Here is a 13,742-nt window from a genome sequence, read left to right on the forward strand (position 1 = left end):
TAAAATAATAAATACTGTTGCATTTGATCATTTTCCTCTTTTATTTTTATTTGCTCACAGCAGCATAACATTATTTTAAAGAAAATATAATAATATAATAAATAATAATAATAAGACTCTGCCAAGCTCTTTTGGACGAGAGGAGCTGCTGCAACTTTTGTTTTTGATGCAGCAGGTGCGCCACGCATCTTTTGGCTTTCATAATACTGCTTAGCATGTTTTATCTTTAAGTGGTGGAAGAGGTTACTGGTGTTTCCACCTCCGGCAGCAACAGTCGCGCGACACTCTTTGCAGAGTATCACGTTTTGTTCGTTGTCTGATTTTCTAAATCCGAAAAAGTTCCACACAACAGACGCAGCGCCCTTTTTCGGAACGAGTTCCTCCTCCTCTTCGTCATGAGTGGGTCGGTCTGCCTCCGTTCCCTCGTGACGTTCACTCTCCGCCTCCGCCATGATTGTTATCACTCCGGTAAAACTGTTTCTTCTTCATGTGCTCATGCAACCACGCCAAGCAGTCTGTTGCAGTGCCTGCAGTGCCCCGTGTGTCGAGGCGGTGTAACTACAGTGACTCAGAGAGATGCCGCAGACATCTGCTCTTTCTCCGGTATAAACGGTATTGCACAATCTCTACCGGTAGACATTTTATACCGTCACACGGTATAATACCGTCATACCGCCCAACCCTACCTGTTCCTCTCTGTGGCTCTGTTCTTCTCTGTGTCCCTGTTCCTCTCTGTGTCTCTGTTCCTCTCTGTGTTTCTGTGTCTCTGTTCCTCTCTGTGTTTCTGTTCCTCTCTGTGTCTCTGTTCCTCTCTGTGTTTCTGTGTCTCTGTTCCTCTCTGTGTCTCTGTTCCTCTCTGTGTCTCTGTTCCTCTGTGTTCCTCTCTGTGGCTCTGTTCTTCTCTGTGTCCCTGTTCCTCTCTGTGTCTCTGTTCCTCTCTGTGTTTCTGTGTCTCTGTTCCTCTCTGTGTTTCTGTGTCTCTGTTCCTCTCTGTGTCTCTGTTCCTCTGTGTCTATGTGTCTCTGTTCCTCTCTGTGTCTCTGTTCCTCTCTGTGTCCCTGTTCCTCTCTGTGGCTCTGTTCCTCTCTGTGTCTCTGTTCCTCTCTGTGTTTCTGTGTCTCTGTTCCTCTCTGTGTTTCTGTGTCTCTGTTCCTCTGTGTTCCTCTCTGTGTCTCTGTTCCTCTCTCTGTCTCTGTTCCTCTCTGTGTCTGTTCATCTGTGTGTCTCTGTTCCTCTCTCTCTCTCCAGGTTTTATTGATACAAGAATTTCGCTCGTCTTTGTTTTTGAGAGGCAAATTTTTCAATGACCCTGGTGTTGAAATCAGGAATGTCTTTTGTCATTTTCTTCTCGATGGAGAGCATAGCCAGAGCGTTGAGCCGATCTTGTGACATAGTGTTCTTAAGGAACGTTTTTATCCTCTTTAAGGTAGAGAAGCACCTCTCAGACTCTGATGTTGTCATTGGTGTTGTGATGATGATGTTGAGAAGACTTACAGTTTCAGTGAATGTTTCTCCAAGGTTGTTTTCCATCAAAACCTGATAGAGAGCCAGTGCACCTTTGTAACTCCGGAACTCCTCATTCTCGTAGATCAGGGACAGTTCTGTTTTAAGTTTGGCCTTGTCCAATGAGGGATAGGCTTCCACTGTGGTTTCCAGTGCTGAATCTGGGAACTTTCTGCTGTGCTGTTGGAACAAGTCTCCTTGCAAGAGTGTGGCGCTGATGAGGTGCTTGGTGAAAGAAAACCTCTCCTTGGAATGGCTCATGATGGTGTCACATACCTATGCGATAATATACAATTTTAAAAAAGGGAAAGAATTAGGTCTTCACATGTCTCACTACAATCAATGTTCTGAATAGCTAGCCTATATTGTGTAATAAACCAAAATGGTTAACTGTAATTATTCATAGATATTGTCAAATGACAATATACATTTGAGTCTGGACTACTCAGATTAGGAACAGCCTCCCTGATCCAATACATAATTTTTATGAGCCAGTTGTGAAAACTGGTTAGGGATATATTAACCAAACCCAAGGTTGTTGTTGTAATTACTGGCAATTATATTTAAACTAAACTTCACAGATAAATGAATTGTTTGAATCAGATGACATAAGCATTTAAGGCTACGTATAATTTATGCAGAAAATTAACAATTAGGCTAGGCTACATAATAATGCATTTAACATACCTGATAGCCTGCATGCGGTTAATGAATGCCTGGGTGATTCCTGCGATGTAGACAGCATCGATGTTTCTCTTCTGGAGCTGATTATACAGCATGTCTACATGTGGCATGATCTTATGGAACAAGGCTAGGTAAAAACAGAAAGCTTCATCTTCCAGCATTCTCACATAGCCTCCAGCCTCTCTCTTCGTATGGCCATCAAATGCTTCACTGTTCCGGATTTTCTCAAAACACTTCACCAGTTCATTCTTGTGCTCATAGACTGTGTTGACTGCGCGACTGTTGAAGTTCCAACGTGTTGACGATGCACTTGGAAGTCGGTGCGCCACCATCTCATCTAGCACTGCAGTTCTCTTGCTCGATTTTGAGAAAAAAGAAGCAAATCCCCCCCATGTCGGTAAAAAAGTGACTGATCTGAGGGATGTGGGAGGTTGCCTGCTGCATGACCAGGTTTAACTGATGGGCATAACAGTGAATGTAGTGAGCGTTTGCATAGATGTCCTGTACCTTTCGCTGCACTCCTCCAGTGGCACCCCTCATTACCGCTGCCCCATCATATGCCTGGGCTATCAACTTTTCTTCTTGTCCTTCAGGAAAGATGCTGTGCAGGCTCTCCAATAAGGCTCCGGCTATTGAATCCGCACAGCTGTTGGGTAGCTTGATGAATTCATAGAACCGCTCCTGTATATTGTTGCGTCCATCAATGTATCTTAGTACCAGGACTAGCTGACAGTGTGTGGAAATGTCTGTAGTTTCATCAGCTTGGATAGCTAAAAACTCAGCTGTCTTTATTTCATCCACGATCTGTTCTCTTAGAACTGTCAGCATACAGTCCAGGAGCTCGTTCTGAACTGTCTTCAAGTTGCTTTTAAATATGGTCGCATTTTCAAGGTGCTCCCTCAAGTCCCGATCAATGGATGCCATTAAGTCCACTAAACCTCTGAATATTCCGGCGTTGTCTGAGGAATCCCTTTCATCATGTCCCCGCATTGCTAATTCAAAAGCACCACAAAATTTAACACAATCGATGATCTTAGATAAAATATTCCGGTTTCTATCTACCTCTTCATTGTGCCTTCTTACAGCAATGCGGTGCCCATCATCTAGCTGCGCTGCTATGCTAATCTTTCCGAACACAGCTAGCTTTATGCAGTTTTCCATGTGAACTTTGGATCTATCATGCTTCTTGATCCGTTCGGAGAGGTGCTTTAAGTCAGTTAGTCCAGTCTTTGTCCAAGTCGAGTCACATTTGTCATTTCTGAAGAGGATACAGAAAAGAGCATTGGCTGCTCCACAACCTGCCAGCCACGTCTTACGGTTGAACCAGCTCCGACAAAAACTCTGTTTATAACATTTGTCTTTCACCTTGATTTGCTGGGAAATGTTCATTTCAGGGCTGTCGGGTCCCAGCTCCTTAACGAGAAGTTTTTCCTCCACCGTCCGTCTTGCAAAAGGGTACATTAATAATGATTTCACCGCATTTGGTGGAAGCTGCTCTTGAACTCCGGTTGTCACCGCCATCGCCATCATCTCTCTCCTCGTCGTCGCGCGTATTTTCCCCCCCCCCGTAGCGTAGGACGGAGAATGGGAGTCGCACTACGAAAAAAAACTATCGCTGGCTCCTCATGTAGCTTTAGCAATCCTAAACCTTCACGCATTTTACGTAGCAGTTGGGGCTAAATTTCCAGCACCCCACCGGCGTTAAATTTGGCGACGTTTTTTGGCCAATTATTCTTAATTTCCCCCTAGCAACCATAACCGGATTGGCTGTTTAGCTGCAGGTCAGGGGCACTTTGCCGATCGCCCCATGAGAGAATGATACACTGTCTGTCAGTGGAAATTCACTGTTTAATGAGTGTCAGTTGGTGCAAAAGTTGTTTAAATGATTTAAATTGCATGTAGGCACACACTATTAAGTAAAACTGACATTGATTTAAAAAATAAAATAAAATAAAAATTCCCCTCAACAGTTGGTGGGGCTGAGCCCCAGCGCCCCCTATGGGCCAGCCGCCACTGATATACTGGATGTATGCGTATGCATCTGACACGTTAAGTAATGGACTGATGCACAACGGAAAATAGGGCTCCCGCGAACTCTATCATTTTACTGGCTAGCAAACATCAAGCTAATCTGCCGTCTGTGGAACAAATTGTGTATTTTGAAATACACAGAGAGAAAGAACATTTTTGGATTTTCTCTTTAGCAACGCTACCAACACCTCTATCGCATCTGTCTTGGAGTTAATTGCCTTTAGTGTCCATTGTTTTTGTATCTTTTTTGGACAATGAAAAATCCAATGTTTATAACAATACCGCAGCCAGATCAAATGAGAAAAGTATATAAATATTTGTCCTTGGTCAGGGAGTATTTAAAAGTCTGATGGTTGTATCCTTTTGAGCTAAATAATAATATTTTAGATTGTGTCACATCTGATCAAAGCAAACCAGATTTTGAGGAAAAAATTACCGAAATGATGAAAAATGATGCAAAAAGTGAATTTATTTGAAGCTTATATAGTGAAGCAGTAAACCTTGAACACAGACCAACTCATACCATTGCAGAGGAAACAGCAGCAGACCTGAAAAAAATATTATTCTTCAGATTGAGAAGAGAATATGAAATAGTTTTTAATCAATACAAACTTTCCAGGTGTCACATCTTAGTTAAAATTTATGAGGAAACAAAATGAGCAAACAGTGGCAAGTCTGTGAGAACGAAATCACTCCCTACTGTACAGCTCACTACATTTATCGTTATTTAGGTTTCATTATACCCTTCAGTTTATCCACTATGTGAAAAAGCAGTGTCTGTAGAATGACCAGAAAATTTTTAGTTGACCAATTTCAGTCATGGGACATCTCACCTGTCAGTGATGCCACTAAATAAAGTTGCTTTCAGACCTGCACTGAAGTCAGTACATTTTGGACAAGCTGGATGTGAGAACACAAATGTCCAAGTCCAAATAAAAGATCATAAACCTCCATGTTAGCAGATGTCAAAGATGTTTCTGTCATTTCATCACTGATGTTTGTTCAAGTGTTTCTGATCAGTTTGGTTTGAATTAGTTATTTGACGATATATAAACAGGCTGATTGACAGCTGACACTGTATCAGGATTGACAGCTGACACTGTGTCAGGATTGACAGCTGACACTGTGTCAGGATTGACAGCTGACACTGTGACAGGATTGGTTGAGAACATCTATCAACAGGACTTTGACACCACGGCTCCACGATCACTCCTGCACAATCTCTGACTGTAAATGACGTCATCACCACAAGATGTCAGCGCTAATATCTGAGATATTTTGACTTCAAGGTTCAGTGTAAGATTGAATTTAATTTAAATAATCCTTGTGATGTGTTTGTGTTTCATCTAAATTGTATGTATTGTAAACACTTCCAACTCTGGACATTTTTCAGAAATGATATCGGCTAATTTGTCTTTTTCATAACAGTTCAGTTATTCCTCTGTCCTGTGGTAATAACCAGGTTCAAGACCACAGAACATGATGATAATGAAACGATAAATGAGAATTCCCTTCAGACAAGACAGAAACAGAATGCAGTCAGAGAAGAAGCAAAGCATGAGAACAGAAGAAACTCCTCATTGGCTGGTTAGGAGGAGGAGGCGGAAGAGGAAGTGGTCTTCTTCTTCATCACCCTCCGAGTGGACTGTCTGGGAACTGCAGCCGGACCTGGACCGGAGGCAGGGCCAGCGTTGGTGTTAGTGGCGCGGCTGGCCTTGATCTCATCGATGAAAGTTTCGATGGCGGAGAACTTCTCGGTAAGGTCGCCCAGGTGAGCTTTGAGGGCATTGAACTCTTTGTAGAGGTCGTCCAACACCTCGGACAGCGGCTGGATCCTGAACAGGGACATACAGAGAGCACATATACGTTTTCTGGTGAGGTTTGAATCATGAGTCAAGCAGGTCTGACATGGTCAGTCTGGTACCAGATCACCTCAAGGTGTATTGTCATTCATCCACATATCTGGGGTCAAGAAGCAAAAAACAAGGAAAGGCTGAACATGGAAAATAAAAACAATAAATGCAGGTCCCTGAGGGGCATGTATAAAAGATTTTAATGCAAGTGCACATACTATACAACATTATAAACAGTTGGAAATTGAGAATAAAGTCATTAAAATGAAAATTCCCTCATTATCTTCTCATCACTATGCCGATGGAGGGTTGGTGTTTCAGTCCAAAAAAAACACTTTTGGAGTTTCAGGGGTAAACAGAGTTGCAGCCAATCCAATACAACTGAAGCACCTGGTGACTGCTTCTTCAAACATACAAAAACATCAGAAAAAAAACATAAAATGTGTCCGTAAGCCCTGACATTCAAATTCGACTTGAAACGGTTTCAATTACACCATGTTTTAGTCTAAATGTCTGCTACCAGAATTAGCAATGCTACTGCGCAGCCCTTGGACATAAGCTTGTGTGCAGTGTGTGTGTTTCCGGTGTGTGCATCAAATGTAAACGCAGCCCCAGAGGAAGCTATCAGAGGACACATAGGCTTGAAACATGGTGTAAATTATACTGTTTCAAGTCAAGTATGAATGTCATTTTACATTTGAAGAATAAATCACTATTTAGCTCAGTTGTGTTAGATTTGGCTGCAACGCTGTTTACCCCTGAAAAGTGTTTTGTGGACTCAAACACTTCACCTACCTACCTATCAGCATAGTGGTGAGAAGATAATGAGTTAATTTAAAGTTTTCGGTGAACTATCCTTTTAAATTGGCAGCTGAAGAGTCCAACACATATTTCAGTCACACTGCACTCAAGTGAAGGTAAAAGAGTCACAAAACAAACTCTCAAATTTTTAAATTATCCTTGACCCAACAAAAGAATGTTCTCTCTCTTTGATCATTTCCTCACATGACTATGAAGTACATATAGAGTGAATCATGGGGACATAATTTTTTATATACAGTCGTGACTCAGGTAATCAGCCTGTTTATAATTTACGGTACAATAATATAAAACTAGAAAATCTCTCCTGCCGAGACATTTTGAATGGGTGCCTTGTGCTCGTTGACGCCGCTCGCACAGAGAGACACATATTATCCAGGTTTACATGAGAGACGGTGAGAGCGAAAGACATTTCCAAAAGCTGCTTGATTTTATAATCATGCATGTTCCAGGTCGGTGACAGAGACTTGACCAATTTCAGAGAGACAGAGAGAAACCATGTTGTAAGGTCTTATCACCATCCATGGAATTTAATCTTAAAAATTCAGCCTCTTTCAGGCTTCCTGGGAACATCCTGTAACTATTTGTGGATTTTATTTGGAAAATCCAGACTCTTTTGGGCTTCCTGGTAAGGTCTTGTCATCATCCAGGACTTTTATTTTGAAAAACCAGCATCATTTAGGCTTCCTGGAAACATTCTGTAACTATTTGGGCATTTTATTTTGAAGGTCCAGTGTTTTTGAGACTTCCTAGGGACATCCTGTAACTAGTTGGGCATTTTATTTTGAAAAACCAGCATCTTTCAGGCTTCCTGGGAACATTCTGTAACTATTTGGGCGTTTTATTTTTAAGGTCCAGCGTTTTTGAGACTTCATAGGGACATCCTGTAACTATTTGGACATTTTATTTTGAAAAACCAGCATCTTTCAGGCTTCCTGGGAACATTCTGTAACTATTTGGGAGTTTTATTTTGGAAATCCACTCTTTTTCCGGCTCCCTGGGAACATCCTGTAACCAGCTGGGGGTTTTATTTTGAAAAACCAGGCTCATTACATGTTTCCTAGTAACATTCTATTACTATGGGGGGGCTTATTTTCAAAATAAAGGCTCTGTACAGACTTCCTGGTAACATCCAGGGGGGGCTTCTAACTCAAAATCTATAAGTCCTATCTGAGAAATAAACACATTGTGAGAATCACAAGACTTTGGCCGACGTCCACATATGTTATTATTTAATAAGAGTTAAGAAATGAGACGGTAAGAGCGATTTAGAAATTTAGTTTTCTCATCAGGAATCATTTTTTTAGCTTTCCATCGAAGCCCCATGCAATGCAAGGCACCCATAACTATTCATATAAAATATTTAACAAGTCTAAATTTAAAAAGGTTTTAATTTAAATAAAACATTTATTCAAGATAAATTTTAGACAGGAAGTTAAGTCAGAAAAGAAGAATGAAGGAAAAGAGAGAATGTAAAGTCGTAGCTGAAGAAAAAAAATTGTTGCACATGGCACTTACTTGTAGCACTTTTGTAGTTTGGCTTTTTTGAACCAAATTGTACTTACTTGATTCTTGTTGTTCTGGGTTTGTACCATCATGGTTAATGCACTTATTCTAAGTCGCTTTGGATAAAAGTGTCATCTAAATGAAATATAATGCGATGTAATGAAGAAAAACCTAAGAGAATGACTTTAAACATGTATTCTCTGTTATTGTTTATTTGACTTCTGGACCATAATGATGTCTCAACCTCTTAACTGTGACGAGAAGGAGGGAACACCAGACTTCCTCTGTGGAAAATCTCAAGCTTTTTCTTTCAGGTTTCTATTTTCACTTTTAAATGGAAGTTTCCGCCGCAGCTTCTCATGACAGCAACAACATAGAGTGAACCCAGTAAAAACCTCAGACTTTATTTCCATCCTGAAGCGTTCCTGTGGTAAGTTTCTGCCTCCAGACTGATTTCATTCATGTGGAATATTCTGCTCACTGGAAACACACTGGAGGAAAAAGATAGTTTGCTCTGTCATTTGTGATGAAACTTGTGGAGATAATTCAGATGATTTAAACTCAACTCATGAATTCATCTTTTCACATATCTCCACAGCTTCCACTAGGGGGGCAACAAAGGAAGAGCATGGGAATTTAAACCTGAAGCAACTGATCTTCATGTTACAACTGAAATACTACTTGTCCTACAAATTGTCCTTTAGAATTTTTGAAACCACTGCCAAAAGATAAAACTGGTATATGAACAACGTGAAATTTTGGAATACAAGATTATAATGGCTAATAATGGTTATTTATCTATCTAATAATTTAAGAAATCTCTGTCTGTCTGTCTGTGTCTTCCATATCTTGAAAACCATTAATCTTATTGGATTCACAGCTGTGAATGTGTTATGTTAAGGGCCCAAGGAATTGCTGTGTCGTATATGGTGCGATCTGGACATGCAATACATTGCAATCAGTGCTCTGGAGCAGCGGAGGCTGGGACTCATCAACTTAACCAACGTTGTAAATCATTAAAACAGTGCATTCACGACAACTGCAACAAAAACTGATTCTCCTGTTCAGAGGTCACTTAAAGGGATAGTTCACCGAAAAATGAAATTTCACTATCTACTCACCACTATGCTGATGGAGGGGTGGGTGAAGTATTTGAGTCCACATAACCACTCAAACACTTCACACACACACACACACTGCTGCTGTTGACTGCTTGATTGAACAGATGGGGATCAATCTACTCATCCAACCATCCAAAAGTACTTTCCAAAGTGTTGAAGTATTTCTTTTAAGATCTGAACCAGTTCAATCTCCGCCTCTCGTGTCCTCGCTCCTCATACATACCGGGCGTAATCGGGGAGCAAAGACTGGTGGTCGTTCTGCAGGAGTCCTTTCATCTGGTTCATGATGTCGAACTTCCAGTTGTCCAGAACCTCAGTCAGGTTAGCCACGCCACGCATATTCACCCTCTCAGCTGGGACAGAAGGGGACATGTTTACAATTACAACCGATGCAGAACAGAACAATGGAGGCTTGTGAGTCTAACACTCTTTTAAAGTCAGAAAGGTCAGAATCATATTCAGGGCAAACTGAATCCGCTCCGCTCATATTAAAGCAACACTATGCAAATTTCTTAAATTCTTAAGATTTCGAAACAGAGTTTGGGGCTTTTGGTGTGTTCAGGAAGCCACTGTTGTTCAGAGTTTCTGCTTAGTGGGTGGGACTGGCAGCAGAGGGCGCTGTTGCTAAGTAATAGTTACATAGTGTTCAGAAAAAAAAAATTGTTGTTCACAAGGGCAAGAACATGAGATTTCTTGTCTTTATATTGTTGTCTACAGATGAACCAACAACATACACTGTGCAGTCATAGCTTTAGAGATTCTGAAAGATGTATTTTTTTAGCTTTGGACAAAGCCAGGCTAGCTGCCTCCTCTTACTTCTACTGTTTATGCTATGCTAAGCTAACTTACTATAACATATCTCTTTTTAGATTGTTTCAAATGTTGGTCATCCTTCAAACCGTCAAATTTTCTTTTACAAAACTCAAATTTGGTCAAATTGTTTATTAAAACTGTCAAACATAGTGCATTTTGGCGTTGTTGTGTGTTGGAGGTCAGTGCCTTTTGTGTTTCCCCATGTCTGCATTAGGAGTCCTGAATCTCAGTGCCACCAATCAAACTTAATCTAAACAACATAAGACACATTTACCGACAGGTTTGCTTCTTCAACTTTCACCTCTAGCTTTGACATCATCATGATGAGCCCTGAACTTGACCTCTGACCCAGAGTAAACAAAGAGTAATCTGGGTGCTCACAGCCATCCCTGTAGTTCCACTCCCCGGTATTGGTCGACGTTGAAGGACGTCGTCTCTGGGCCAGCACTGTTACTGAGGCAACAGCCAATGACAGCAGCAGCACGCTCAGTTTGGAGGCCATTATCGAACCAGTACCTAAAAGGGAGGATGTTCATAATGACATTATTATGATCATTACAGCTGATGGGATAGTGATTCTATGACAAAAAAATTTCATACATTTCTTTTAAAATTCATAGCTTCAAATGTTTGTAATTTGAGTTAAACTATTCATTCACATCATTCAGTGCAGAGTAACTCAACAATAGTAACTCGCAATAATAATTCTCTAGTTTAATATTTAAATTCAATTTAAGCAAATATTTACCTTGACTTTATGTGTTTGCTTTTTTCATAGAACCTTGTGGTTCTGAACAACGTTATCTTTACATCTTGTTTAACTTATCTTGCATGTCTTATCTTTTTTATTTGCTCCAATTTTGTTTAATCTTTGGATTGGATAGAAATATATTGGATATTTTGGCTTTGTTAATGTATGGTAAGGCATAACATTTGTCAAAGGTGTGCATTTTTCAGGAATTTCAATTTATTTTCTTATGATTTGTCAGTTTTTTCACTGTGTAATGAAAATACTACCATTTCACCTTCATGACAAAAATGTCCCCATAGAAAGCCAACTTTTTTTTAAAGTACACTGCATGCCATTTGTACATAAAATCTCATTCTGAGGTCCTGGCTTGTATTTTTCTTACAATTTAACATCATATTGATCAATTTTCCGATATTGACCATAACTGACCAAGTGATGCTTTGGTGCTTCACACCAGAGGTATGAGCTATGAGTATGATTCTTGAAAGTCTACAAGAAGCCAAAAGTATCTTGCAGTTTGTTTTTTTTTTACTTAAAATAAAAAATGTCAAATCATGTTTTGACGCTGGCATTTAAAGGGTTTAAAATACTGAAAATGAATGAATATTTGGAATTTTTAATCGGGACTGAATTTGGTTTCAAAAAATGTAATACTTGAAAGTGAAAAATAATATTAATATAGTTATTGTTTTGTAGCAGTCTTAGGGAGTGGACATTTTTGTCCACAAGGGTTTTGAAAGGAAGCGTTTTAATCCAATCCTGTTGGACATAATTAGTCAACTGGTTTTTTTGTTCAGCAACTTTAAAATTCATCAGTCAATTCGACTTTATTTGTTCAGCACTTTTCACACAAACAATGTTATACAAAGGGTTCAGAATAATAACTGGTCTGATGTTTCCAATCCAACAAATTTCATGTCTTCTATGCGTGTCAGAGGGCGGAACAGAGAATAAAGCCCTGGAGCGAAGAAACAATGAGCTCTTGCAGTCGGCGCACGTTAAGGAATGAGACCAAGCTGCACTCAGAGCTGATACACAAAAATGAACCGACAGAACCACATTGGAAACTGAGGAGAGCTGCAGAGACATGCAGAGTACACAACTACTTCGTTCCAGTGATACACACATACACACACACACACACACACACATTATCATGCACAAACACCTACATCCATAAAGTAGTCTCAAGTATACTATACAGTTAGTCTTCTTAGATTTGTGTGTTTAGATTAAATTTCTTATGTTTGGCTAAATAAAGCTGCACAACCAAATCATGATAATCCCCTGGTGGCCTGCAGTATAGGAATGCACAATCCCACTTACAAATAAGCAGAAACAAACAAACCAACAGACATCAGTGAAACTATAGTGTCACTCAGCAGAGCACATACCTCCTCCAGACCCAGTGGACCAAATTGAGATTTTTATTTGAATCTGCACATTTGCAAAAAATCATAAAAATCATTCCCCTAAATATGCCCTATATTTTCAACATCCATTAATTATTCTCTGAGAAATGTAAAAAACAATCTTTCAATGTTTGAGAGGATCCCTTTGTCCAGTTCTTTCTTGGTCCATGTCCCATCCTTCCACCTAGTTTGGTGGAAATTATAACCATGTTCGATTAGTGAATGGACAGGTTGCATTGTTTAAATTGACATTACATTACAATACATACCATTTAGCTGACACTCTTATCCAAAACAACTTCCAATAAGTGCAATCAACCATGCGCATCAGAATAGCAACTGACTGAAGGTTTGCTGAGGGATTGTTGAGAAGATTTTAGTGTCTATGATTCAACACACATACACTCTCAAAATGTCCTCAACTCTATCCATGGTCAATCTGGAATCCATGAAATAAGTTTTAAAAGCAATTTCCTAGATTCAATGAAATTTTAAGCAGAAGATTGCGTATTCAAAATCATGCTCAACATTAATAAAGATTCCCATTCACTTTCATCTCAAGCCTGCTTCACACTTAGAGGATTCATGTTTTTTTGCAACATGAATACACAAAACCAGACTCCTGTTTTCTTTCGAAGCAGCAACTAAGATCTTTTTTGTTGATTTTGATCATAATCAAAATTAAGAAACGACAAGAACTAAGAAATGAAAATGTCCGAAATGAATCAGTGTGACTAATATTTAAATACTACCCTGTTCTCTGACATAAATGCATAACAATAGCCTGTACCTGATGTTTTGCAGCTCGTCTCCTGCAGAGGTTCCAAGGAGTCAGTGGCAGAAGTGCAAATACTGCAGAAAGAGACAGAACAACAGAGAGAGGGAGAAAATACACACACCCCTGCTGCACACAAGCATGACTGCACATGCATATAAACCAAAAACCTCACACTCTCACTTTCAAAAAACACAGGAAGACACACACACACATATACACACATTCACACACACACACATAGCATCATACTCTCCCCCATCATTATGGAGGCCCAGTGGTCAGCACAGTGTGGTTTGGGTTGGAGGCAAAGCTCCAACAACCTGGTTGGTTTCATCTGTTTCTCTCTCTTTCTCTCTCTCTCTCTCTCTCTCTCTCTCTCTCTCTCTCTCTCTCTCTCTCAAACAAACAAAAAAGTTATCTCATGGAAATATTATATTTAATACAATACTATAATAGCTTGTTTTTTATCTA

General features: G+C 39.9%; 1 protein-coding gene across 1 annotated transcript; it reads right to left on the minus strand.

Moving 5' to 3' along the window:
- Positions 1–4,669: 4,669 nt before the first annotated feature.
- On the minus strand, positions 4,670–13,437 carry LOC109634150 (uncharacterized). Its single transcript, XM_020094447.2, has 4 exons — positions 13,284–13,437; positions 10,712–10,846; positions 9,741–9,870; positions 4,670–6,053 (listed from the first exon to the last, which is right to left on the minus strand). The coding sequence occupies exons 1-4, from the start codon at positions 13,423–13,425 to the stop codon at positions 5,807–5,809; spliced, it is 654 nt and encodes a 217-aa protein (XP_019950006.2). The 5' UTR covers positions 13,426–13,437; the 3' UTR covers positions 4,670–5,806.
- Between the last annotated feature and the right edge of the window lie 305 nt (positions 13,438–13,742).

Source organism: Paralichthys olivaceus, chromosome 5 (genome assembly GCF_024713975.1).
Source record: "Paralichthys olivaceus isolate ysfri-2021 chromosome 5, ASM2471397v2, whole genome shotgun sequence".
Taxonomy (NCBI): Eukaryota; Metazoa; Chordata; class Actinopteri; order Pleuronectiformes; family Paralichthyidae; genus Paralichthys; species Paralichthys olivaceus.